General features: G+C 44.6%; 2 protein-coding genes across 8 annotated transcripts in view; one reads left to right on the forward strand and one right to left on the reverse strand.

Moving 5' to 3' along the window:
• TMEM213 (transmembrane protein 213) overlaps positions 1 to 22,019 on the reverse strand; it is a 24,379-nt gene extending 2,360 nt beyond the window's left edge. The window contains exons 1-4 of one of the 5 annotated variants that reach the window (XM_040471843.1): positions 21,912 to 22,019; positions 18,288 to 18,359; positions 17,229 to 17,441; positions 16,135 to 17,148 (exon numbers count right to left, since the gene is read on the reverse strand). In XM_040471843.1, the coding sequence (XP_040327777.1) occupies positions 17,272 to 17,441; positions 18,288 to 18,359; positions 21,912 to 21,993 (324 nt within the window). In that variant the 5' untranslated portion in view covers positions 21,994 to 22,019 and the 3' untranslated portion in view covers positions 16,135 to 17,148; positions 17,229 to 17,271. Of the gene's footprint in view, positions 1 to 16,134; positions 17,442 to 18,287; positions 18,360 to 21,911 lie in introns of those variants that run through there. The other 4 variants (XM_040471844.1, XM_040471842.1, XM_040471841.1 and 1 more) reach the window with 4 other exon arrangements.
• Positions 21,992 to 27,721, forward strand: part of ATP6V0A4 (ATPase H+ transporting V0 subunit a4) — a 102,315-nt gene continuing 96,585 nt past the window's right edge. For 2 of the 3 annotated variants that reach the window (XM_040471836.1, XM_040471835.1), the window contains exon 1: positions 21,992 to 22,099. The gene's annotated coding sequence lies outside the window, so the exon portion shown is untranslated. Of the gene's footprint in view, positions 22,100 to 24,471; positions 24,652 to 27,721 lie in introns of those variants that run through there. The other variant, XM_040471837.1, reaches the window with a different exon arrangement.

The raw sequence follows: 27,721 nt of genomic DNA on the forward strand, positions 1-27,721 counted from the left end.
GAATGGGGGAGGGTCAGAGAGTGGGAGACACAGAATCTGAAACAGGCCCCAGGCTCTGAGCTGTCAGCACAGAGCCCGATGCGGGGCTCGAACTCACGGACCATGAGATCATGACCTGAGCCGAAGCTGGCCGCTCAACCGACTGACCCACCCAGGTACCCCTGTGGTTGCTTTTAAAGAGCAGCAAGAATGGTCTACTTTGGGGCGCCTGGGTGGCGCAGTTGGTTGAGTGTCCGACTTCAGCCAGGTCACAATCTCGCAGTCCGTGAGTTCGAGCCCCGCGTCAGGCTCTGGGCTGATGGCTCAGAGCCTGTAGCCTGTTTCCGATTCCGTGTTTCCCTCTCTTTCTGCCCCTCCCCCGTTCTTGCTCTGTCTCTCTCTGTCCCCAAAATAAATAAACGTTGAAAAAAAAATTAAAAAAAAAAAAAAAAAAAGAATGGTCTACTTTGAGCAGAATCTAGAAGAAGCTATTCCCCCTTAGAGTGTCCTAAAGTGTAAGAGACAGGAGTCCTCACTGCCTGGGTTTGAAGTCCAAGAGCCCGTATGTTTTTAGACTGCTTTTCATTTCTCTGATACTGTTATTTCTGGATTTCTTGTGAGACCAATTTTATTCACAGATTAGGAATACAGTTGTTTTTTTTTAAAGAGGACATAACCAAATTTTAAATCAGAACATCCTATTACTGTATGTAGCCCTTTAGCCCTAACCTTTTTTGTTCTACCTTTTCTGGCCAAGATGCAGATTAGCAAAAAAAGAAGGAAACAAAAACAACTCCACCATCAGAAATACTGCAGTCAAGATTTTAGTAAATTTTGGTCTTTAAAAAAAATATATCTCAGCCAATTTCATCTCATTTGGTGACTGGGACTGATTTGCTTTCTAGTTGCTATTACAATAAGCTGTTGATTTGGATTCCAAAGCATGGGGTGGGGGGAGGGCGAGGGGGGGCGAAAGGATTAGAATTGGTGCTGGGGGTAATCTGGAAAGCAGCACAGGGAGATGTGTCTGAGGGTCTTCAAGCAGTAGTTTTCTAACTGTTGGAGGAAAATGGCACCATGACCTCGAGAGGCCCAGCTAGTGCCTAATTCTGCACACCAGTGGGGGGCACTGCTCGACGGGTCCCCTGACACAATACGTGGAATTTTGTAGGGGCTTTGTGCCTGGTGTTTGTAGCTCTCTTGGAGGACTTCGTGGGTAGCAGACAGCATTATTCTGGTCCAGAAAGCGATATTGTTTCTGGCCCTTGGCCTTAATGCTAGTAATTTACAGACTTCAGCCCACAAACGGCTTTTGGGGGACCCTTGTGAAAAGTGTGTGCTTTGATGTCTTTTCCTTGACAGTGGGGCTTCTCTTTAACTGGTGAATTTAGGCATACACATCAACTCTGCGCAATGCATTTCCTGCTCTGGTTGGCCCTTCATCTGTCTCTACCCCCTGCCACTTACATACCCATTGACCACAGGGAGAATGAAGCAGGAATAGTGCCTCAGCTCTATCTGCAGGGTCCATGACCTGTGGTTTCTGACACACTTCTCTGTGCCTCAACCCTTTTCCAGATAACTAAAGCTTCACCTTCTGAGGTTACTGGCCCCTGGACCTCAGAAATTAGAGTTTGTATGGTCTTGACATCAATGGGTTCAGAGTGACCTACTAAATTTTATAAGCTTCAAAATTTAGAAGGATGATATTGTGATGGGTGGCAATCAGAAACACAGGCCAAAAAATAAATAAAAATATCATTTATTCCTACTAAGTTTAAAGCCCTACTTCTAGGATTAAAATGTGTGTGTGTGTGTGTGTGTGTGTGTGTGTGTGTGTGTGTGTGTATATATATATATATATATATATATATATATATATATATATATGGAATATGGCCTAACAGGACTTAATAGGAAAAGAGTTGAGGATGTTAATGGGCATGTTAGGAGTGCTGGTGATACTTGAAAGATCAACCCAGCCTCAGACGCTTCAAACAGAAATATATTGACCCAGTGAGGGGATATAAGAATTTCCACCTCCCCAGCTGGTTACTTGAAGAATATAGGTGCCAAATTTGGAAAGGGATGTGTATGAATTGGATGGAGAGACTGGGAGAAGAGGAGCCAGAATGGCAAGATTAGAATCCATGTCATTTGAGGAAGAGTTGAAGAACCTAGGTGTTTCGCATGAGCAGGGAAGGCTTTGTAGGAAGCAAAGCTGTCTTCAAATATCCGAAGAGTTGTCTTGAGAAGGGAGATTGATTTGCTTTATGGCATCTTGGAAGACAGAACTAATACTTCGTAGTAAGTCTTGGCCTGGTCAAAAGAACTGAACAATTAATAGGTCAACACAGAAAAACCATTCTCTAGAAGTCCTTCCCATTGGCCTCTGGTGAGGACCTGTTTGCCATGGCACTGAGCTTATCCATCATGTGGCCTCCAGCAGAAGGGTGGCATGTCTGGGCCCTGAGACCTTCCAGCTCACCCAGTCCTTTTCTAAGACTTTCATGAACTGATAAGGTAGAAGGTGAGGATATGGACCCCTGGAGGAGAGATGGTGCTATGGAGGAGGGACTGACCAAAACCAGCTCAGGCTTTCCCCAGAGTTAGTACAATGGGGAAATACTCCATCCCCCACACCACTGGGGGGAGAATATTGTTTTGTATGTCTGGGAAAAATAACTATGAATAAGGTTTAATGGCTTATAAATACCCTTCTGCAGTTAGAACTTGGCATATCACTTGTGTATAAAAGCAATCTCAGCTCCAGTGTTAAGAATGTCATGGAACAGCAAATACGTTCACTGCACTGGACTAGTGTGTATGGAAATACTACCGGCACATGAATGCATCATGAGGACCTTGACAGGAGCAGTCTGTGTGGAGTCCTGGAGAAAGAAGCTAGGTTAGAGGGAGAATGAAGGAAGACTAGGAGATGGGAATGGAGAGACAAGTGAATTTAGACAGTTCTTTTCAGATATTTTGCTGAGAAGGGATGCAGAGAAATGGGGTGGTTACTGAAAGGTAGGGATGTAGGGTAAATGACATACAAGTTGCCAAATAAAATACAGGGAAACCAATTAAGTTGAATTTCAGATAAACACGGGATACTTTTTTTAGTTTAGGTATGTCCTAAATATTGCATGGACACACATATGAAAATATTGTTGCTTATCTGACATTCAAATTTAGATGTGTATTTTTATTTGCTAACTGGAAACCTTAAAATGAGAGGTACCAGATGTGTTGTGTGCTTATGGGGATGATCCACGGAATTGGGGGAAGTTGTTACTGTTAATGCAGAAGAGAGAGAAGAAAGAGATGCTGGGATTCAGAGCATAGTGGGGAGATTAGCCTTCGGAAGAGCAGGGATATTATTCCATTGTGCAAAGGAGAGAAAACAGAGCAGAAAACAGATTCAGGTCAGTGAATTTTTGATTCTGAAAAAAAAAATTGCAAGTGAATATGCTACCATTTCCTTCAATTTGTAAGCTCAGGGATTGTTTTTAGTAGGTAGCAAAAACATTATTTGATTTCACATTAAGTTGTCTAACCTTGTGCTCGTTTAAAGATGAACTCCGGTTCATTTTACGTGGCTGGTAAGATATATTCAGGTTATTAGTGTCTGTTATTTGGGGTAACATAATGAATGAGTGACATAGTAGTATTTATTATTTTAAATTTGTGAAGGTGTGTTTTATGGTCCAGAATGTAGTCTATTTTTGGTGAATGTTACATGTAGGCTTGAGAAGAATGTATCATCTGCTGTTGTTGGATGGAGTAGTCTATATATGTCAATTAAATCCAGTTGATTGATGGTGGTGTTCAGTTCAACTGTGTCCTTACCGATTTTCTGCCTGCTGGGTCTGTCAGTTACCGATAGAGGGGTGGTGAAGACTCCAACTGTAATAGTGGATTCATCTGTTTCTTCTTGTGGTTCTATCAGTATTTGCCTCACACATTTTGTTGCTCTATTGCTAAGAGTTTACACATTACGGATTGTTAATGTCTTCTTGGAAAATTTGGCCCTTTATCATTCTGTAATACTCCTCTTTATCTCTGATCAGTTTTCTTGCTCTGAAGTCTGCTCTGTATAAAATTAGTGTAGCTACTGTAGCTTTCTTTTGACTAGTGTTAGTATGGTATATTTTTCTCCATCTCTTTAATTTTATCTATGTCTTTATATTTACAGTGGGTTTCTTGTAGACAATGTATAGCTGGGTCTTATTTTTTTAATCCATTCTCATAGTCTCTGTCTTTTATTTGGTGTATTTAGACCATTCACATTTAAAGTGATTATTACTCTATTTTTTACTATTTTCATCTACTGACCTTGTTCCTTGTTTTTGTTTTCTTGTCTTCCCTTCTTTTTCTGCCTCCTCTGGTTTTTTGAGCATTTTATATCATGCCATTTCTCTCTTCTCTTAGCATATCAATTTTTACTATTTTAAGCAGTTGCCCTAGAATTAGCAATATACATTTATGACTAATACAAGTCCACTTGCAGATGACACTGTACTGCTTTAAAAGTAGTGTAAGGACCTTACAACAGAGTTCCGAGTTCTTTACATGTTGGACTAAAACTTAGAAGACAGTGTATGTAATTCACAAACATATACACACACTTGTCATTAAGGTACACACATTTCCTCATCATGTTGCTCAAGATTAGTATGCATTTACTCAAACAGTCTTCAACATTTAGATGACATTTCTTCCAGGCTCTTTACTATGCCTTTTCTTTTACCTAGTACAGGGACATAATGTATATATATAATGTTTTATCCTGTTTTCCTTCTTTATTTTTTAAGAAAAAGTTTTAATGTTTATTTATTTTTGAGAGAGAGAGAGCATGAGCAGGGGACGGCCAGAGAGAAAGGGAGACACAGAGCCCAAAGCAGGGCTCCAACCCATGAACCATGAGATCATGACCTGAGCTGAAGTCAGATGCTTAACCAACTGAGCCACCCAGGTGCCCCCTGTTTTCCTTCTTTAGCATTATCATAAACGTTATCTTGTGTCATTAAAGATTCATTTTTGTCCATGATTTTCTGTCTAGATAGACATATTTTCCCCAAATTCTTGTATAATTTATTATTTGTTTATCTTATAGCTTCCATGTATCCGAGTTCATTTCTTTACTAAAAACATTTTTTTCCCCCTTTGGCAACTCAGTTACACTTGGTTCTTTTAAAATTTTTGTGGTTGTCACTCCCGGTTCCTTTAAAATTTCTTTTTCTTTAAAAATATTTTTTTAGTGTTTATGTATTTTTGAGAGAGAGAGAGAGAGAGAGAGAGAGAGAGAGAAGAGAGAGAGAGAGAGAGAGAGAGAGAGAACATGGGTGGGGGATGGGCAGAGAGAAAGGGAGACACAGAATCCGGAGCAGGCTCCAGGCTCTGAGCTGTCACCACAGAGCCTGACATGGGGCTCAAACCCACAAACTGTGAGATCATGATCTGAGCCAAAGTCAGATGCTCAACCGACTGAGCCACCCAGGTGCCCCTCCTTTAACATTTCAATAAAGGAATTGCTGATTTGTTCATCATTATTGTCTAAGTATGATGTACATAATTCTGGAGGTGGATGTTGGAGATCAGGGTATCAGCTTGGTAGGGTGAGTGCCCTCCATCTGCCGAGTTACAGAATCCTCATTGTATCTTCACATGGTGGAAGGGGCTAGATATTTTTTTCTGCATAATGTTTTTTTTCTATGGATCTACCATAATTTGTCCATTTCTCTAGTGTTGATGTTTGGTTGTTTCTGATGTTTTGCTATTATAAATAATGATGGGCTAAATACCTTTTGTGTATAAGTTGTCTGATTTTCAGATTACTTCCTTGGAATAAATTCCTAGAAGTAAAATTACTGAGGTGAATGATCTGAGTAGATTTAAAGGGACTCCTTTGTATTTTAAATTATTTTTCAGAACTCCTGGGTCAGTTTAGATCCCCAGTGTCCACCTTGAGAATACATGCCATTGTCCTCGGAAACCAACACTGAGAAAACAAAACTATATTTATATTTATTTTTTTATAGAGACTTTTAAAAAATGTTTGTTTTTTTTGAGGGAGAGAGAAAGACAGCGTGAATGGGGGAAGGTCAAAGAGAGAGAATCCCAAGCAGGCTCTGTCTTATCAGCAAGGAGCTGGATATGGGGCTTGATCCCATGAACCACAAGATCATGACCTGAGCTGAAATCAAGAGTCAAATGCTTACCTGACTGAGCCACCCAGGTGCCCCTTTATTTATATTTTTAATATTTTATAATTTGACCAACAAGAAAGTTTCCACATAGTTCTCATGGTTATCATTTTACATCTATCTAATATCCCACAATGTTATCTTACCTTTACCCTGTTCTTTGTTAGCAGTCTTTTTCCAATATGTTACATGATCTAGCATAGCAAATTATTTAGAAGCAACTATTTTCCAGACTGTTTTCTAGTCTTGTTTTCTTTGAATTATTTTCTGTCAGGCAAATTATCAGCAATAAGTCATAAGTTCTGAACATTTTTATTACGTATGGATTTTAAAGGGCTCTCTCACGGCGTGATGAACATCATTTACTGGAGGTCACTGAGCAAGGACACATCCTTCTTGAAGTGTGGGAAAGTGTGTGTGTGTGTGTGTGTGTGTGTGTGTGTGAGAGAGAGAGAGAGAGAGAGGAGAGGGAAGGGGGGAGGGAAGAGGAGAGAGAAGGGAAAGATGGGAGGGGAGGGGAGGAGGAGAGAGATGGAACCCATTGGCCTCTAAGGTCTTCTCTAACTCTGATTTTGTGACTTAGTGTATCGCCTCAGTATCCAAGGCAGTCTTGCTGATGAGGGTTTGAAGAACTCCATTGTGACTTTGGCCAACTAACATTATCTCCTTGGGTTTCACTGAAACCCATAGATGCACATAAAGATAATTTATGTAAATCACATTAAATGCTAAGTTAAATATCTCTGGGTGAAAAAAAAAATTAATGCTGTCACCCTTAGACCATCATGGAAATCTGATTTGCCTTACGTGCAAATTCCTTCCACCCCACAGATTTTGTCCACCTGGCTCCTTGCTACTCCCTATCTGCCCCCCACCCCCCAGCTTAGGGTTCTTCAACGGGAATTACCCTTGGGAAGCTGGAGGTGAGAGGTTTGTTTGCTCCTGCTGAGCTGGCTGCCTTCCACATGGCTTTATCCAGGATGGCTTGGAAAGCTGCCATCTCTGAATGCAAATTGGAGATGATGGGAGACAGTGGGAGGTTCATTGTATCCTGGAGAATTGAACTCTTGCAATAGTATGTGTCAAGCCTGTGAAAATTAGTTTAAAGTACTAAACATAACTTTTTAAAATTCCACTGTAGTATTTTATAGAATAACACTGCACCTTGGGGTGCCTGGCTGGCTCAGTCAGTAGAGCAGGAGACTCCATCTTGAGGTTGAGTTTGTTCAAGCCCCATGTTGGGTGTAGAGATGACTTAAAAATAAAATCTTTAGAGGTGCCTGAGTGACTCAGTCAGTTAAGTGTCTGACTTCAGCTCAGGTCATGATCTCACGTTTGCAAGTCTGAGCCCCGCATCAAGCTCTCTGCTGTCAGCACAGAACCTGCTTTGGATCCTCTGTTCCCCTCTCTCTCTCTGCCCCTCCCCCAGTTGTTCACTTTCTCTCTCTCTCTCTCTCTCTCTCTCTCTCTCTCTCTCTCAAAAATAAGTAGACATTAAAAAAATAATAAAATCTTTAAGACAAAACAAAACAGTGGACCAAAATATCCTCCACATAAGCTTCATAGGTCATGGTGTCTGAAGTTTTCTCAGCATCTTAACACAAAAACCGGGGTGGTGTTTAACCTCATAATCTGCTCATTGTTCCGCAGACTTGGAGAAGTGACCCGCCTTGTGTACATCTTCATTCATTTCTGAGAAAAACACACGATGGTCTCACTCAGTACCAAAAAAGCCAACTGCCGATTGCTCTCCTGAACAAAACAGTTTCTTCACATTCTCCCAAACTTGGCATGATCCTGGTACATCTGAGGGCAAGAAGACCGTGCTGGAGCCCAGAATCTGATAACAGGGCCGTACATTTTATTTTTAACCAGCCAGAATGCATACTTGCCTAGAATTTTATTTACAGCCAACTTTTAAAAATCTCACATTGAAAGCAAAATGCTAAATCAGATACAAATCAATAACAATTCTGTCTTCAGATTCAAAACAAAATTGAATTCAGTAAATCGAATTCAATATCTAACAGTGGGAATGCTGTGCATGTTATTTTGGGAGAAGGCGTGGACATGATTGATGTCTATCGTGAACAGGCAGATAGAAATAGTAAAAAGTCGATTTCAATTTCTGAGGCAATTGAATGAAATACCTACGTGTGGATTTAAAAAGCATGTATCCCATACTACTTAAATTAAGAATGTGTTTCTTCTGTGACCCAGCATTACTGCATCTGGCAATATTTCCCAAGGAAATACATTCACAGGCCCATAAAGAGAGCATGTGGGGATTTTCATGGTGGTGCAGTGTGGAAGGGGGGCTTGAGCCCATCAGGAGTGCATATCTGAGGGAAGGGAGAAATGAACCGTGGTGGCTTACACAGTAGAATTCTGTGTGGCAGCTAGAGTCTTGGGACATATGGACATAGTGTAGATAGATCTTAAAAACATTACTACTGAGTGAGCAAAGAGGCAGGATGAGATCTAGGTAAGGTAGGTTCAAAATACCTGAACTTATAATCGTTCACTTTTTATAAGAGCATAGATAGGGATTCATGTGGTTGCCTTATGGAATGGGAGCAGGAAACTGAGAGAGGATTGGGGATGAAAGTGAATAAAGGGTAAAAATGCATGGGACCTTCCAGAGGCCAATGACGGCAGAATGGCAACAATATCCTGCACAGACACCCAGAAAAGTGGAGGAAAGTACAAGGTATGAGTGAATAAAACTTCACGTGGAGGAAGGCTGGGTCTCACACTGGGAATATGGCATACACTTTCCCAAAATAAGTAAAAAAAAAAAAAAAAAAAAAAAAAAAAGAGTTCTCTTAAGGATAAATGCATATTTATAATTTTAATTTATTCAGCCATTCCAAGAATGGATTTAGTGAGCTTATTGGGCATTAAAGTTTGATGCCAGTGCATGTGATGCAGAAGGTGTCCATCCATTAGCTGGTCTTCTCTAAGTTGGTTTTTCAAAAAATACACTCTTCCCATTCATCCTTTTCTCTCCCACTAACTACTGATCTGTTCCCTGTCGACATAGTTTTGCCTTTTCCAGAATGTCATATGGTTGGAATCAAATGGCAAGGAGCCCTCTCAGATTGGCTTCTTTCACTTACTAATATGCATTTAAGGTTCTCCCGTGTCACAGCTCGGTAGCTTATAAATCAGTTTTCAAAAGAATATTTGATCTGAGTATCTTCAGAGTATAATTAAATATTCTCTATGCTTAATATATTGCTTATAACAATATGAAATTTGTATCAGACAAGCCTGTAATTGAAGCCAAGTGTTATACCTTACCTGTCATTTTTCCCCCCCTCTTAGGTTTTGGTGGCCCCTAGGACACCTCTCTGCAAATTAAAGGTGCCCATTCCTCAAGAAAAACTGTGTAAGTGCAATGAACAACATGAGCTACCCTAGAAGGGCTTTCCAGATGCCAATGGGCAGCAGCCTTGCTGCCTTCAATTGCCCTCCTGCTCATGTGTACCCTGGACTCCAGGGTGCTCTGTGTTGGCTTCTCAAGTGCTCCATGTTCCTTCCATGCTGCCATGTAGAGTCAGGCAAGGGACTCTGGCTCACCAGTGTCAAGGGACAGGTAGGTGAGCGAAGCAAGCTCTGAGCCCCCAGAGAAGGGCTGGGACAAGGCGCGGGCATGCACGTGAGCTCTGCAAGTATGTTCACAGCCGTGTGTACAGTGAAGGCTGATTAGAGGAATTTACCAGAAGGGGACTTCCTGCTGCCCCAGAGCTTGTACAAGAAGCCTGAAATGGTACATTCTCCACCCACTGCTGCCGCCAGCTCTCACATAGGTAAGTCAGGATGGAATGGTGACTTTGTGGGGTGCACGGGATGTGTGTGACCCTGTGGCTGGCATCCGTCACCTCAAGTAGCATCTCCCAAGGAGAGTCTCCACCCTCTTGACCTGTTCTTGGGCATGTAGTGTGTGGTGTGGGGGAGGAGAGCCATGATGGGGCCCAGGGAGGGGCAGGAAGGCCATCTGGACGTCCTGTGGTAGAGGGTGAATTACTGCACACTCCCATGGCTTGAAGTTCCCTGGGTACTGCATCTTGCCTATTTACCTACTTGCTTACAGTTCTGTGGTCTGTACTTTGCAAGCCTTTGAGCACAAGGCTGCCCTTGGTTTCCAGTTGAAACTACTCTTTTCAAAAACTCCTGCTCTGCATTAGTTTGCTGGGGTTGCTATAACAAAGGACCACAAACTGGGTGGCCCAGACCAACAGAGATGTGTTGCCTTACTGCTCAGAGCCTGAAAGTCTGAGATCAACATGTCAACAGTGCTGGCTTTTTCTCTCCGAGGGGGAGAATATGTTCTAGACCTCTCCCCTAGTGTCTGGTAGTTTGCTGGGGATCTTTGGGATTCCTTGGCTTGTGGACGCGTCACCCTGATCTCTGCCTTCAGCACGTGTTGTTCTCCCTGTGTACAGATCTGTGTCCAAGTCTTCCTTTTACATAAAAAACCCGCTGGATTAGGGGCCCGCCCTATTCTAGTGTGACCTCCTCTTAAGCCATTATATCGGCAACGACCGTATTTCTGAATAAGTTCACATTCTGCGGTCCTGGGGGCTTCAACGTAAGAAACTGCAGGGGATACAGTTCAGCCCATAATACTCCCTCCTTCCCAGTAGTTTCCTTCATTTGACCCAGTAACAGGAATCTGTGAGGTGAAAACGTCTCCTTGAGGGTACGAGGAATGGGACAAAGTTTTCAACAAAGAGTCACTATGGAAATAAATGAGGACCACTTGAGGAGCCAAAGCTATTCATTCCGAGCTTGCTCTAGCGACGGGGCCGGCCACCGTCACTTCCATTTGGCAGACAGAGGCAGGCAGGGGAGGGGGAAAGCTTTATCGTGAAGAGGGGGGAGGCCCTGCATCTTCCATGCGCCCTGATTGTAGGCTGTTGGCATGGATCAGCTGTAGGTGGGCTAAGGAGTGGGGTATCCCGTGTGCCTGGTTAAAGGGGCACATTTGGCTTTCCCTGGATGGTCCTACGTTGGAAACGGGGGCGGAAATTAAATCACCGAAGCTATCTGTTACTAACCAAATCCTGGCTGTTTGGGCCAGTTGCTGTGGAGGGGTTTGGCTTCCTGGCCTGGGTGCTGCAGGTAGTAGTTGTACTTCCTAGACCAAGTTGACTTCCTGGACAGGTAATGGGTTGGTTGCCCAGACTCGTTGCTGCAGATTGTGAGCCAAAGTTCCGTTCTTATTGTATGATCTGGCCCCTGGTCCATTTGTCTCTCATCGCAGAATTAGCTTGTTGGGCAGACCTGCCAGTTACTCACTTCCACAAATGGCTTAAGCATGTCTTATTATAAACTTATGGAGACAATAATTTAAATGTTTCCCAATCTTGAGGACTTTCCCAAGTTTTCCCAAGAGCCTCCTCCCCTGTAACGGCTTCACAGGCCATGTTCTTGGGTCTCCTGTGATTGGCTAAATCATCAGATGTTTACCAAAGCGTGTGCCGCACATGTAGGCCTTGGGTGGATGGACCCCTGCCTTCAGAGGGACCAGTGAGAAAGACAAGCAGGTAGATAGTATAGTCCAACCTGCTCCGTTGTCAAAGGTAAAAAAAAGTCAGACACTGAAGTGGCGAAGGACAGATTTTAATTGTAATATACTATTACTCTAGGGAAGAGGGTCTAGCGGGAACTCAACTTCAATTATACAGAGGTGATTGGGTGTGTTAGGAGGAATGAGGGGGTAGGGAGTGGGGTGAGCCGGGGCTCAGTAGAGTTGGCGGAGTGAGAAATTACAAGAGTCAGGTCAGTGTAAATGCCGATTAGGCCGGCTGTGACTGCCCGCTGTCAGTCGTCCAAGTTAGGATTCTGTCCTCCCAGAGGCTGGGGAGACAGAGGCCCTGTCCTTCCCGGTGATTACCTTATAAAGGATAGCTTTCAGGTCCTGGTTGTGGCGGATAGATAGATGGATAGATAGACAGATATGTAGGTGTAGAAATAGACATCTACATCTCAAAGGGACAGAGGCAGAATTCACAATTGTGAGCCCATTTTAGTAAATGCTCTAAGAAAGGGTGATCAGGTGCCTATTGTCAGACTTTGGTTAGAACAAAGAGTTAAATCTTTCCAGTCTGGAGCTGTCTCAGGCAAGCATTTGGTGAGGTTGGGTCATCCTAGGGATGTGACCTTGAGCTGTTAGAATCTGTTGGTGTTTAAGTCTCTGAATATGTGGGGAGAAGGCGGTCCTATCAGAAGAGGGAAGGAGAAGGGGAGGAGCAAGGTTGAGGTTTATGGGGCCTAACATGTATACAATTAAAAGACCCTCTTAGGGGCGCCTGGGTGGCGCAGTCGGTTAAGCGTCCGACTTCAGCCAGGTCACGATCTCGCGGTCCGTGGGTTCGAGCCCCGCGTCGGGCTCTGGGCTGATGGCTCGGAGCCTGGAGCCTGTTTCCGATTCTGTGTCTCCCTCTCTCTCTGCCCCTCCCCCGTTCATGCTCTGCCTCTCTCTGTCCCAAAAATAAATAAAAAAACGTTGAAAAAAAAATTATAAAAGACCCTCTTAAAAAAATACAGAATTAAAAATACAAAATTAGGTAGTTGGGGGCGGGGGAGAAGCAGGCAGTGAGGTGACCTGAGCTGTAAGCTTCTCTTGGTTCGTGAGAAATCTACCTCTTGGGAAGGGTGTCTTTTGGGCCCTGTGAATGTCAAGAGCAAAAGTGGTGAGGATAGAAAGGCCTGGCATGTTTAAGAACTGAAATCACTCAGAACTGGGTGTGCGTGAAGGATTTGTAAGACATTAAGCTAGAGAAACGCCCGGGGATCCAATTACAGAAGGCCTTAGGGGTCATCCTAAAAGTATGGATTTTACTCTGTCAGCTGTGGGAGTCACAGGGGCATTTCAGGCAGAGGAGTGCCTTGATCATTTACTTACGTATTAGAAAGAATGATTATTCTGGAAGGAAGTCTGGAGGATGCGCTAGACCAGGTAAGGCTGGAAGGAGACGCCAGGTACAGGTTGGCTACAAGGCACTCCTACCACAAGCCAAGGAAGACCTATGTAGTCAGTCACAGCACATTATGTATAAATGACCTTAGAACAGATGCCAGGGTGCCCACAGAGAAAGCTGCTTTCCATCAAAAACGTTTCTAGGGGCACCCGGGTGGCTCAGTCGGTTTAACGTCTGACTCTTGATTTCAGCTCGGGTCATGATCTCGAGCTTTGTGAGTTCTAGCCCTGCCTCAGGCCCTGTGCTGACAGTGCAGAGCCTGCTTGGGATTCCCTCTCTCCCCCCTCTCTCTCTCTCTGCCCCTGCCCTGCTCATGCTCTCTCTCTCTCTCTCAAAATAAATAAACTTAAAAAAAAAATTAAAAAACAAACATTTCTAGATTATTGTTTCTCTAAGTTTAAAGGTAAATTTACATGCATTTTTATGGAAAAGAGGCCCAGGCCAGCCTCAGGCTTGTTGATGAGTTTTGCATGCATAGTATCACATTTTATTTTTAATAAAAAATTATATATTTATTTGTCCTTAGGTATCATACATATAAAATGGAATCGATCTTCAGATGATGATTTTTAAAAGTCAGATAATTATACCACACCTTAATGTTTAATATTCTATCTCTATGCCTTACACTTTGGTACAGAAAATGCCTTGAGCAGTGTGGGCTCTGTATCACACAGCCTGTGACAGTGCTGAGGGCGACATCATTTACTAAAAGCAAAAACCTTAAATGAAAACTGCTACGCAAGTCCTGCTGCTTTATACGAGGGAGTTCTTAGATCCCTGGAAGGGGATACTTGGTTTTCCCCTCCAGGTTTTCCTTTTTAATTTATTGACAAATCTTTGCTTTGATAGAATAAAGAGATTCCATGCTGAGAGGGAAGATCTGAGATAAAGCATGTGGAAAGCATAACCATCAAATTATATAACTGTCTTTCTCGTCTCAAAGGGAAGAAGGGTTATTTGCGTTTGGTCTGTCCTTCCTCTTGTACAGATGAGAGAAGGGCGATTGATTCACAACACACCTAACTCTGAATTCGGCAGTGGCGGCCACATTCACTTGAATTCGCTTGAACGTAGTCTAAAAACTTACAAGTTGTCCGGATTGGAGGGGATGTCAGGCACCGGTCTGGCTTTCTGCCTTTTAAAGCAGCAAATGAAATCTTACTGTAGGGGTCTGGTATAGACGGGGTAAGAGCCCTGGTTGCAGGGACGGGCCTTATGCCCACCTCCTTCCGTGCGGCCCTCCAGGCTTTTCCCCTGAGTTAGTAAACACTGACGTCCATTTCCTACATTTTCCACTTAGAAAACTGACACTCTGAGAGTACGTGGGTGGCTCAGTTGGTTGAGCATCCATCCAACTGGGTTGGATTTCCGCCTGGGTCGTATGATCTCCTGGTTTGTGAGTTCGAGCCCCGTGTCGGGCTGGAGCCTGCTTCGGATTCTGTATCTCCCTCTCTCTCTGCCCCTCCCCAACTCATGCTCTATCTGTCTCTGTCTCTCAAAAATAAATAAATGTTAAAAAATTAAGGGGCGCCTGGGTGGCTCAGCCGGTTAAGCATCCGACTTCAGTTCAGGTCAGGATCTCATGGTCCATGAGTTCGAGCCCCGTGTTGGGCTCTGTGCTGACAGCTCAGAGCCTGGAGCCTGTTTTGGATTCTGTGTCTCCCTCTCTCGGACCCTCCCCCGTTCATGCTCTGTCTCTCTCTGTCTCGAAAATAAATAAACGTTAAAAAAAAAATGCTTGCAGATGTTAAATCAAAGGGTGGGACTTCCCGGGTTTTTCCATCTCTAAAGAATTCAATCATCACAGATTGTGGAAACCCTTTCCTCCGCTGTCTAAAAAAGTGGATCATGCTCATGTATGTTCATACCGTCGCATCGTGCCGACACTTCTGTGCATGTTGTTTATTTAACATGTAGGAACAGTAAATCCACCCATTTTATCGATTAAACAACTGAGATTCTGAAACTACCTGGCTCTTGAGAAAACAGCAGACTGAGGCCAGGCAATTGTTTCAGTGCCCGTTGTCAGGGAGATGTACTGAGATTTTCTTTTTTTCTTTTTTATTTATTTATTTATTTATTTTTAATATTTTTTTTCAACGTTTTTTATTTATTTTTGGGACAGAGAGAGACAGAGCATGAACAGGGGAGGGGCAGAGAGAGAGGGAGACACAGATTCGGAAACAGGCTCCAGGCTCCGAGCCACCAGCCCAGAGCCCGACGCGGGGCTCGAACTCACGGACCGCGAGATCGTGACCTGGCTGAAGTCGGACGCCTAACCGACTGCGCCACCCAGGCGCCCCAAGATTTTCTTTTTTTAAATGCTTAGTTTTGAGAGCCAGCACAAGTGGGGGAGGGGCAGAGAGAGGGTGACAGAGGATCCGAAATAGGCTCTGTGCTGACAGCAGAGAGCCTGATGCAGGGCTCGAACTCACACACTGTGAGATCATGACCTGAGCTGAAATCAAGAGTCGGACACTTAACCCATTGAGCCACGCAGATGGCCCGTATTGAGATTTAAAAAAAAAAAAAAAAATTAATGTTTATTTTGAGAGAGACAGAGCATGAGTGGGGGAGGGCCAGATAGAGAGGGAGACAGAATCTGAAGCAGGCTCCAGGCTCTGAGCTGTCAGCTCAACTGACTGGGCCACCCAGGCGACAACCCCCCACTCCCTCGCCCCGGCATCGAGATTTTCTAAAAGAACAGCCAAGCAGCTTTGAATCACCTGCCGCCTCCAGGAGATGCTTCTTCCTGCTTCAGAAGCCTCTCCCTTTTCTGTATTGTTATTTATAAATACGTACTCCCTCCCAAAGGGCAGAAATCGGCTCCCAAAGAGAGAGTCGTTTTGTCCTTTCTTCCTTCTGGTGAACCCACCCTCCTCTCCTCCTGACCCCACTGGAAGTGTTCACGATGACCAGCAGCATCCTCGTGCAGGATGAACAGAAACCAAACCAAGTGGCTTTTTTAGAGGCTGGCTATTTTCAACCATTTATAGAGAAATGGAAGTGCTGTATGCGGAGCGATAAGTGTAAGTTCATCTAGGGCAAGGACTCATTCGTTCATCCATTCATTCATGGGACAAATGTTACGAAGAGCGTTCTGTCCCCAGGAGCGAGAGGAAGTAGCACGGACCGTGTCTTCGCAAGGGCTGCACTTCAGGGCGGAGCAGATGCGCCCCAAAAAGCACCAGCTCCAGGTCCCCCACGGCCGTCGGGGAAGGGAGTTTCAATCCTCCAATCTGGAGGCGGAGTTGGAAGGCAGGCCCGGAGGCGAGGGCCTGGCAGCAGAGAAGTGGAAGATGGGGGGCTGAAGACTGGGCCATCGGAGCCCCGCGGCGCCCTGGCCCTGGATGTGCGGGGAGACAGGCCTGGGAAGGCGGTCGGACTCCCGCCAGGAGCCGAGGGCCAGACTGAAGTTCTGTGTTAGGTGTTACTGAAGGTCATGCTCACAGCTGCCCCCGGGGAGTGGCCAGTGGGGAGGCAGGTTCCTGCCGGTGGTGAGAACTACACGGGATGGGTCTGCGACCACGTAGGGGCGATGTAGGAAGGCCAGAACCGGGGTGCCGGCGGGGAGAGTGGGGCGGGATGGCCCTGGCAGGTACCTTGAAGAAGGGACAAGGGCTGGAGAAGCAAGGCACATGGGGGTGAGGACAGAGAGTGGGTCAATGACGATGCTTCCGTTTTGAACTGCGACAGCGGCGCCCGTGACTGAAGCGAGGGATGGAAGACAATGACCTTTTTGGTGAGAAGGCTCTGAGTTTAGCTCCGAATGCATGGACAAGAGTCTAGGTCGCATGTTTCTTGTGCTTCCAGAAGGAAGCAGTGGTTACAAGGGAAGCACTCCCCGTAGACTGTGAAAGGAGACTGTCGGCGCTCAGAAGGCACGACCGCCTTGGGAATTTAGGTGTGAAGCGGCACTGGCTTTCCTTCCTTGCATCCCCCTCTCCATCTTCCTCCCCTTTCAAGAGCAACTGAAGCACAAAGGTGACAGATGACCGTTACGTGGCAGGAACCACATCGGCAACCACACTCCCCTCCCGCTGTTACCCACCCAGTGGTGGCCACGGCCATTCTTGGGGCTGCGGCTCTAAGCCTCATGCTTGCAAATCCTTGGGCTCCTCCGGAGTGAGCTTCATCAGTTTATCCACACAGAGCAGGATGAGGGTGAGGAACCACAGGCTCCAGCCAACCGCGGCCGCGATCCAGCCGTATTCATCCACTCCAGTGTGGCAGCACCGGGCTGCCTGCGGGCAGAAGTCCACATCTGGTGGGGAAGGGAGGGCAAGGACAACGGGGTGCATCACACCAGCCCACCCAGCTCTTCTCCAACGTCCGCAAGAACAGGCGAGGAGGAAGAATACGGTAGCTAACATTTCCAAAGCGTGTGCATGCGCTATTCCTACGTGCTTCACACACGTTCCCTTATTTATTCCTGCCAGAGTGATGGATGCAGTTAGTGTTCCCATTCTACATGAACGAGCTGAGGCTGTGACTCACCCAAGATGGCAGAACAAGAGCTCCAACCCAAGTCTGTAGGAGTCCAAAGCCACATGCTTCACCTCTCTGTGTTATTGCCCGTTACCCTCCTTCATAAGTGCCCGTAAGTAAACACATCGGGTCATTCAGTGAGGGCAGCATAAAGGGAGCCAGAAATAGCATAAAGCAAAACTTTCTAGTGATTGGACGTGTGTGACAGCGGTTGGTGCTTTATGAAGTACGGGCCTTCTTGCCATTGGGAATATTCAAGTAGGGGATGGGCAGAAATAAGCAAAAGGTACAAAACCAAGCTCCTGCAGAGGATAGAGGCGGATTTTCATGGCTTTTTCCTCTTCTAAGTTTCTAAGGCCTCTTTGGCTGCTGTCCTGTGGATGGGTCACTAAAACCACCTATACTAAATATCATGAGCTTAGATCGAGGCCAAGGCTGAGATAGCTTTTTATGTGTGCTATGCATGCAGTCCTGGAGGCCATGAACAAACCACACCGGTGCACAGAAAGGCCAGGCAGGCGCTCAGCCAGTGGACACAACAACAGAAAGCAAGGAGGCTTAAGATTCCCTCCCAGGTCCAGGGCCACCTCTGCAGTTAGGGCAGTTACCAGGAGAAGCTTACTGGGACACTGCTCCAGGGTTCCGGGGTCTGGGTGGTGGGTGGTCAAGGTTGCGTTGATGCTGTTCCTTGCTTCTGGAAGAAAAGATAGAAGATGGTCTCAGGTGGTAGAAAAAGTCATTCCCAGGTATAGAGTTTGAAATCTGTTTTGTGAATCAGTAGTGATACTATGAGATTATTATAGATGTTCCACTCTAGGTACGTTACGACTTCATGCAACAAAGCCAACTCTCTGTTATGGACTGAACTGTTTCCTCTCCCATGAAGTTCATTGAAGTCCTAACCCACAGGAGTGACTGTATTTGACAAAAGCGCCTTTAAAGAGGCAGTCAAGGTTAAACAGAGTCGTATGGGTGGGTCCTCATCCAATATGACTGGTGTCCTTGTGGGAAGAGGAAGACACATCAGGGAGGCACCTGCACAGAGAAAAGACCTAGTGAGGTCACAGAAGATGGTCATCTGCAAACCAAGGAGAGGGGACTCAGGAGCAGACAAACCTGGTGGTGACACCTGAAGTCTTCAGAACTGTCAGAGAATAGATTTCACTTGTGGAAGCCACCCAGTCTGTGGTATGTTGTTATGACAGCAAATGAATACACTCCCCTTTTCCTTTCACCGTTATCATTCAGAGAAGCTTTATCTGCATATCTCATTGATTCATTCCTTCACACCTCATATCCTCCAAATCTCATCTCTTCAGTGGCCAAGGGCCTGTTGTATACAGCTTTCCAAACACTGTTTTAGCTGCTTTCTATACAAAGAGCTACATCCGTAAGTGGTTTTTCTAGTATATATTAAAACAATCACTTAAAAACTAGAATGTCTTTCCATAATTCTTCAATTCCCTTTAAAAACTTGAGCAAATAAATGTTGAGACCTGACTTTGATTCTGTACTTCTGATGATTATGTTGGTATTACTCAGGCAGATGGTTATCACAAAAATGAAACCCTGTACAAACAAGTCCACAGGTTGCTAGAATATGCAGCCTTTAGAATTGGCTCTCGTTTAATAAGTAAGGAGCACAAAGATAAAAAGTGCTCTAGCAGGAATTCTCAAAGTTCTATCATTTTGGGGGTGAGGTGGGGCTATGGACATGAACATAAAGATCCCAAGCCAGAGAAGCCATTGTCCATGTTCCCTCTCAAACTGACAATGAGCAGATGGATGATCTAAGTCCATTTTGTCCAATATGGCAGTGACTTGTGGCTATAAAAAATTCAGCTTCCTGGTCATATTGGCCACATTTAAAGTGCTCAATTACCACAATGGATCACCACATTCCAACATACTACCATATTGGAAGCACAGCCTGGATTTGGAACATTTCTGTAGAGGCCACTTGTAGGCAATGGGCTTGAGCCCTGGAAACTTGAGGACGACAAAAGGGCCCACAGTGACCACGGAGCTGAATGCCAACAGGCTGATCAAGTGACCCACCTTGAAATAGCCATAGGCCCCAACTGACCAATTATAACCAGGCACAGTTCCTAAGATTACCAAAAAAGAGGAAAAATTCCATACATTCCCCACACTCCTCCGTTCTGCCCTATAACTACAGCCCCTCACCACCACCGTGTGGCAGACAGTATCTCCTTTGCTGTCCTGCCTGCTGCTCCCTTGCAAAACTTCTATCTCATTTGTTCCGCCTTGGGTGAATTCTTTCACTGCCTGTACTGCTGGCCCCCACCCAGCAACTTGCATCATCAAAAAAATGTTTATTAGATAGTGTTAATCTAGGTAGATCAAAACCAAGAGATCAATTTTAAAGATTTTTTTCTGGACGTTATATTGATGTTCTGCTTCCTTGAGGATGCCAAAAACAAAAAGCAAAAACACAAAAAAACGTGTGGCTTGGAAACGTTCAAGGCCCCACTGACTCCAGGTCAGCGTGTCCTTCAAAGAAGCTTGTTGTCACGTAGCAGGACAAGTCAGGAGGAAACTTCTTGTTTAGCCAAAGCCATGAAATTGCTGCCCACTAATTTTATGCCACCCACCCACCCAGGCCACTCCAATGTCCTGCCTAAAGTCTAGTAATTACTTTGATGCAATCTGATTGTTACTGTAAATTATTTACAACTAAATGACTTAGAACTCAGTCTTTATTTGTTTTGGAGAGACTGATTCAACATTTAATTTCCCTTTTAACCCAGATGACTTCCTTGGCCTTGACTTTCATCTCCCCTCTGCCCTAGAATGGAAGTGGTCTACATCTAGAGCAAGTGAGTGGAAAAAACCTACTTAATCAGATGCTGGTATTAGGTTAAACCATTTGAAATTGCCATTTCAATAAGTCAAAAAAATTGCTCAATATCAGTAATTTTATATGGTTCAAACTGAATAGCTTAGTTATTAATTTCTAACAATTTAAATCTCATCCTCCTCCCTTATAAGCACAGCTGGTCAGGGACTGGTCCTAGGTGGGGTCACTTCCAAAGTACAGGGTGCTGGGAGGACCCAACAATTCAGTGTAGTTACATTTGTCAAGTTTTTTGAGAGCCTATCATAAGCAAGTCTCTGTGAAGGTAAATAAAAGGAGTAAAACAGTCTTACTTGGGGAGGGGTATTGGAAAATAAAACAAATATGCTAACAGTCATTGAATGTTTACCATGTGCTAATTTATTGAAAGTTCTTTACCTGCAGTACTCTCATTTCATCTTTATGACAACCCTATATATAAGCACTGCAATTATCCCCATGGTATAAGAGAGAGAACTGGGGCATAGAGAGGTTATGTAATTTGCTAAAGTTCACACAGCTGGTAAGTTGTGGAAGCCAGAATTAAGTTGAGGTTGAGTGGCTAGAGCTCACACTCCGAACCTTCAAAGAAGAGGTGGTGAGGCTGAGAGAGACAGATACTGCCCTGAGGGGGACGTTGACGGGTTGGCTTTGGGAGGGGAAAATCTCAAGGAGCTGTGGAGCAAGATCAAAGCTGGAGGGCAAAGCCAGGAGCTTAAGAGTGTAAGGGAGGTCTCTCTGCGTGAGTTGCAGAGCCCAGCCTGAGAAAGCAAGACAGGGGCTGCCACTCAACCCCTCCAGCCTCTGTGAGAAGACAAGACAATAACTCAACATCTCCCACCCCCGGAGAAGGTAGGAGAATGGTAGGCAGCCTTTGGCAGCTTTCATACCTTAAGGTTTTGTGAAAGTTGCAGAGGAAGTGCAGGATCAAGGGAAGGAGGGAGGACCTTAGGTGAGGATCAGGAGTACAAAGAGGGGATTGCAAACCACAATAGCCAGGGGCACTGAGAAGGAGCCATTGAGAAACAGCAACCAAAAAAATTTTAGGACAGTTTGGTCCCTTGCTGGGAGAGACTGTCAGTACATTGCTTTTTCCTCTTTGTGGCAAAGGCCAATTGAGATGGTTGCTCCTGTCCTAGCTAAGGAGTTGATTATTTGATCATGGTCTTAGGTAAACGTAAGACACCCCCACCCCAACCCACCACCTTCTGCCTAATCCTTTAGATGAAAAAGAACTGTTTGCTCTTTCCTTTGTGCAGGACCAACCCTAGCCAAGGAATCCTCCTCCCTCCTTCCCTCCCTTCCATCCTCCCTCCTTCCTTCCCTCCCTTCTTCCCTCCTCTCCCTCCCCCTTCCCAGGGTGGCCAAGAATAAAGTTCACAGTTCTACCTGCCAAGCAAACCAAGTGGAAGGAGGCAAAGACCAGGCTGAGGGCCAGAGTGGCCCGGGGTGCAGGGGTGAGGTGCTTCATGCTGAGAGGAAGGCGTCTGTCTGCACTATCTCCACAGAGGAGTGCTGCGTGCCATGGGTCCTGTATGCACCGTGTCCGCAGGAGCTTGAAAGCAGTGTTGTCAGAGGTGAATTTCTGCTCTGTGTTTGGGGGAAAAGAGAGGGGGTGGAGCAAAAGAAACCAGCTGTCACTCCTTGCTCTTACCTCTAGAAGGGAAGCTGAACTGTGTTGGCTGGGGAGGGGTGGGGGTGAGGTGGGGGGAGGAAGGGAGGGGCGATTTATGCAATTCTTCCTTGAGTTCACATTTTATCCCTACTGATAAAAAAGAGGACAGGAGAGAAGTTTTGTGCTCTCCTGTTTCCTTGAAATTGAGCTGGCTGCCTCTTCCATTTGAGGTGGAGCACTGGATTCCTTCTTCTCTTTAGTCCAGTTTTTACTGAAACCTACTGTGTGCACCACACTATGCTAAAGTCTGGGACACCTGCCCTCAAAGTGCTTTTATTACAAACATACCTCTTTGAAACACAGTAATGTTTCAGGAATGACTCCAGAAGGACAAAGTACTTTTGGTTCTTAGCAACAAGAAGCCACATTTACTGATAGGATGCTTCATGAAAAACATGGCGTTGGCATTGGGCCTTAAAGGATGAATGGAATTTTGACAGGCAAAGAGAAGAGGAGGGCACTGTAGGCAGGAGGAACAGAGGAGTAAAGGTCCAGAGAGAAGGGGTGCTCGAGAGTCCACTGTGGTTAGAGTGCAGATAGGGGAGGAGACCAGAGGAAGGTGAGGTGGGTATGTGAATGGATAGCCATGAGGCTAGCAGATTGGAGTGCCAGGCTGGGGAGTTTGAAAGAATCAGGAGGCAAGAAAAGGCTTTGTAAAGATTTTGAACCAAGTAATAACATTGATTGAATACCCACCATTTATATGAAAGGCATCATTCTAGGTATTTGGGATTCAATACTTGGGATTCAATGATGCCTGACATGATCTACTCTTGATCCTACTCATGGGCCAGCAGTGAGACCAAGTAGTAAAGAAAGACTTGTGATGCAGTATGGTAAGACTCCAATATAGTATCCTTGGCAGTTGTGGAAATACACAAGAGAGAGTGGTTAAATCTGCCTGAGAGGTACGGGGGAAGCATTCACAGGGGAGGTGACATTTGGGCTGGGTATTAAAGTCTGTATACACAGATGGGAGTGGATGGCCTTTCAAATAAAAGGAATAGGACGCACAAGGGCAAGAGAATTGTCTGTGTGCATGCAGGCCTGCCATGTATAGATATATGCACTGTTTTCTTGTACAAAAATTGGTTCAGTCAAGAGAGTGAGAGAGAAAGTCTAGCTCATTCAAAGCTATGCGGAAGGACATGTAAGCCATGTGTAAGCTCAGAGGAAAGGTGTCTTTGTATTGGACTGTGTATTGGAATACATCAGCTCAGAGCAGACATTGTTTTCTAATTTGCCCTAAGGTACAAACTTTAGTGGTGGCCCTGTATTCTTGGGCTTGAGAGCTGGGGGTGGAAGTGCTTTAAGAAGGCTAATCTGCAGGTACACAAATCTAATTTAGACTTACCACTTGGTTGAACATTCAGTTATTGAGTAGTAGCCACTATGTGCTGGGCCTTTGGTATGGCAGAGGGATCTGAAGTGGGTAAGGCAACACAGCTCCTGTCTTCAAGGAGTTCAGGGTCCAGTAAGGGAGATGGACAAACAAATGATGACAACACAATGAAATAAGTATGGTGAGGAAGTCTCTACAAAGAATGGGAAAATCGTGGAGGAGAGTTGGGGATTAGGGGATTCAGTGAACATTTCACAATAAAGATGGCGTGCTGACCTGAAACTTGAAAGCTGTGTAGTCCACTAGGTACAGGAGAAGGGAACAGTGTGTGCAGGACCTCCGAGACATGAACGAATGTATGCCCCTTGTCCAGGGAGTAATTACCATCTTGGAAGCACGGGGTGGGGTCACAATGTGTTTGGTTTGACTAAGTACACAGTGTAAATGGTCTTGAATGCCAGACGAAGCAAACTGGACTCTGTCTTACAACTGGGGCACCTTGTAAGGAACTTGTACATGTGGATACCATTATATTTCAGAAACATGGAGGACAATCCACCGAGGGCAGGCCTGGATTCAGAAGATCCTCTCAGAAGCTGTTGCAAAAATCCCAGCCAGATGGGGTGTCTGGCTGGCTCAGTTGGTAAAGCATGGAGCTCATGATCTCGGCATCTTGAGTTTCAGCCCCGTGTTGAGTGTAGAGCTTACTTAAAAAAAAAAAAAAAAAAAAAAAAAAAAAAAAAAAAAAAAAAAAAAAATCCCAGCCAGAGATGGAAAGAGCCCTGAATTTAAAAGTTGGACTAAGGATAGAGAAGAGGGGAACAGAGTCAAGAGGCATCTAGCTGGCTAATTCAACAGAAGGGAACCCAGGGAGTGGCATCTTGAGTGAAGACACGGTTTCCAGCTGGGGTTCCTGGGTGGCCATGAGGCCAGCCTCGGGTGGAATTCTAGCCTGGCTCTTCTTGACCAAGTGGCCCTGGCAAGTTACTTTATACATCCAGGCCTCAGGTTCTTTATCTGAAAAGGAAGAGGGTCTATCTCATGACTTGCTTTGATGACTTAATGAAGTAATCCATGTGAAGTGCTTCACACAGTGCTGCTGGCCGACGGTAGTAAGTACTCAGTGAATGTTAACTACCCTTTTGACGGCAGGGTCCTTGCACTTAGAAAATATGGGACAAAGGCAGTTTTAGGGGAAAAAATAATGTTATTCACGTATTGGCTTATTTATATCCTGCCTTGGTCTAAAAAGGGCTTAAAGAAGCTTACATAGGATTAATTAAACTAGATAAAATAAATTTGAAATGAGTGGGAAGAAATGAGGTGAAGAGAAAGTTAGGGTAGGAAATATATAAATGAGTTTAGAGCACAAAATGGCATGCATGTTTTCTAAGCTTTGTGGCGGTCAGTGGGAAGAGGGTAACATGGTCACATGCATGATTCATGGGCTCACAAGATGAAAAAAAAAACCAAAACAGCGTGAATACAACAGTTCCTGATACCAGACTAGAGAGACATTTTCTCCTTGGGTTCTCACAGAGGTAGGCATTCCTTAATGGGACGGACACTCTTCTCGACACTTTCCTCACGGTAAACCCCACACTAAGCTTCATAGACGAGGGCTGATTTATCCAGTGGGCCCTAGGGATGACAGCAGTGTGTGGGGTCAACGAGATTTTCAAGGATCTCAAAAATGTTGGAGACCTTCACGAAAAGAGGTTCTCAGCCAAAATATGAACAACAACAGCAGCAGTCTGTGCGTTCGAGAAGAAAAGATTTGTTTCTCAAAAGCAAATTTTATATAATTCATTTTAAATATGGAAACAGAAACAATTGAGTGTAGGAGGTTGGGTGCATGTTCATATGTTTGATGTGAGCGGGGCATGTCCCTCCAAAATGATGACAGCCTGGGACATGGAAAGGTTTGAAACAGCCCGGCCTAGGGTGGTAGTGACAGTGGTTTGAGTGACACCCCTGATCTAAGCTGACAGCGTCGTATCAAATTGTGCCAATGAAAATAATTCTGGATCTAGTAGATGGAGAGGGCAAGAACAGTAACCTGTCCCCTCTCTCCTTTTTAACCCACTGTTGTTTGACTGGGGACTGTTTCAATTTCGAGTCAATTGAAAGAGAAACATTCTCTTAGCAGATGAAAGGATTTTATTATCCTAAAATAGGAAGGGCTTGACTGGTGTCTGCTAACTCATTAATTCCCAAAGGAAGGGCTGCATAGCAACTCTTTTCATAAATGTCACCACTATTAGCTGTTTTTTGTTTTTTGTTTTTTAAAGCAGGTCTGTAATAACTCCATGCAGCTGGTTGCCTCACCTAGCAACTTCTCCCATACATTTTATATCAGGTTTGCTTTGGAGAGCGTATGGGGAAGTTGATTGCTTAAAGCTAGACGTTCTGCAGGAACTTCCTCAAGATTTTTTTTTTTTTTTAAATAGTTAAGATAGGTGTTTGGTTACACATACTTTTAAAAAAGTCCAGGCTAAAATATTTGTGGCCAGGCTCCATGGTGGTGATTGGGATGGAATTGGCCAGAGGGGTGGGGATTCCATGGCCCTCAGTGCCTCCGATTTTATCTGCTTTCCCTGATAACATTGCATGTAAAAAAACAGAAGAAGGGGGCACAGTGTTCCCTGTGCTAAAAGACTGAAACCCAGCATTCTGTGGCCTGGAATGGCCTCCTATGGGTAGGATATTTTATGTTAAGGAAGCTTCCCTTGTGATTCTGATAGGCCCCTTTCCCATCCCTTCCATCTCTGGGAAGAGACTACTGCCTTTGAATTTGGGGCTTTGAACTGAGCCTGGGTGGCTCAGTTGGTTGGGTGTTGGGCGTCCGACTTCGGCTCAGATCATGATCTCACGGTTTGTGGGTTTGAGCCCCTAGTCAGGCTCTGTGCTGACAGCTTGGAGCCTGCTTGAGATTCTGTGTCTCCCTGTCTCTCTGTCCCTCCCCTGCTTGCACACTGTCTTTCTCTCTCTCTCTCAAAAAAATAAATGAACGTTAAAAAAATTTAAATGAACTTGAGGCTTTCATTTCCAATTAACTGTCCTGAAGAGAATCTTGGCCCCAAATACAACTATGCCTGCTATATTCTAACTTGTGACCAGAGATAGGTCCATAGCTCTTCCTGCAGAGGGCTTTGTCAGAATGTGTTTTCACAAAATAATTGCCAATCTCCAGCTGCTCACAGGACTGAAACATGTAGTTTCACCTGAGCAGGATCTAGTTAACCCCACTCACTGCTGTTCCGTTATGGCTCTATAATTTGGAGAGATTGAGGAATACACTTTTAAGAAAAATGAAGTCCAATCTGGAGATCATGCCATAGAGTTGATCAAAGTAACAAGGTGAACAAGGTCTAGAGCCCTCCATTTGGAACCATTTCTGAACAGTTCCCAGGATAATTCATTCATCTGCACTAATGCCTCTGTTTGTACCAGACAGAAGTGGGGTTAACAGAAGGATGGGATTTTCTCTTGGCTAAAGCCATCTTCCATGTGGGTCCTGGATCTCATCCCCTCCCTGCCCCCATTTTCTTGGATTGCCCTGCAATCTGTGAACATACTTTGATGATTTCTATGTTTTGCTATTCATTAACAACCATCGTATGGCCATTTTTTGGGTAAATATTTGGCAGTGATTGAAAAGAATGTGTCATGTAGTTGTGGGGTTCAGTGTTCCGTGTAAGTCCATCAGATCAGCAGTGCTAATTGTGTGGTTCACATCTCCTGTATTTTTCCCGTTTTTAAAAGTCTGGTCTGCTTATTCAGTTGAGTACTGAGACAGATGATTGTGGGTTTCTCTCTTTGCTTTGTAGTTTTGTCTGTTTTTGTGATAAATATTGGAGGCTGTAATTAGGCCTCATGCAAATATAGAACTGACACCCCAGTGAACTGAACCTTCCTTAAAAAGTCATTTTGAAATACCCCTCTCTATCCCTAGTAATACTTGGTGCCATCAAGTTTACTTTGTCTGATGTTACTATATCACCCTTCTTTTGCTTAGTTTTGCATGCTGAATCATTTCCCATCATGTCTTTGAGTTTTTCTAAATTCTTATTATGTTTTAGAAGTATACTTTATAAAAACATAGTGTAGGACTTAAAAACAACAACAACAACCCAGTCTTACAATCTTCGTCTTTAATTTGGCCGCTTAATCTGTTTACCT

Source organism: Herpailurus yagouaroundi, unplaced genomic scaffold (genome assembly GCF_014898765.1).
Source record: "Herpailurus yagouaroundi ecotype Mexico unplaced genomic scaffold, PumYag 100, whole genome shotgun sequence".
Lineage (NCBI taxonomy): Eukaryota > Metazoa > Chordata > Mammalia > Carnivora > Felidae > Herpailurus > Herpailurus yagouaroundi.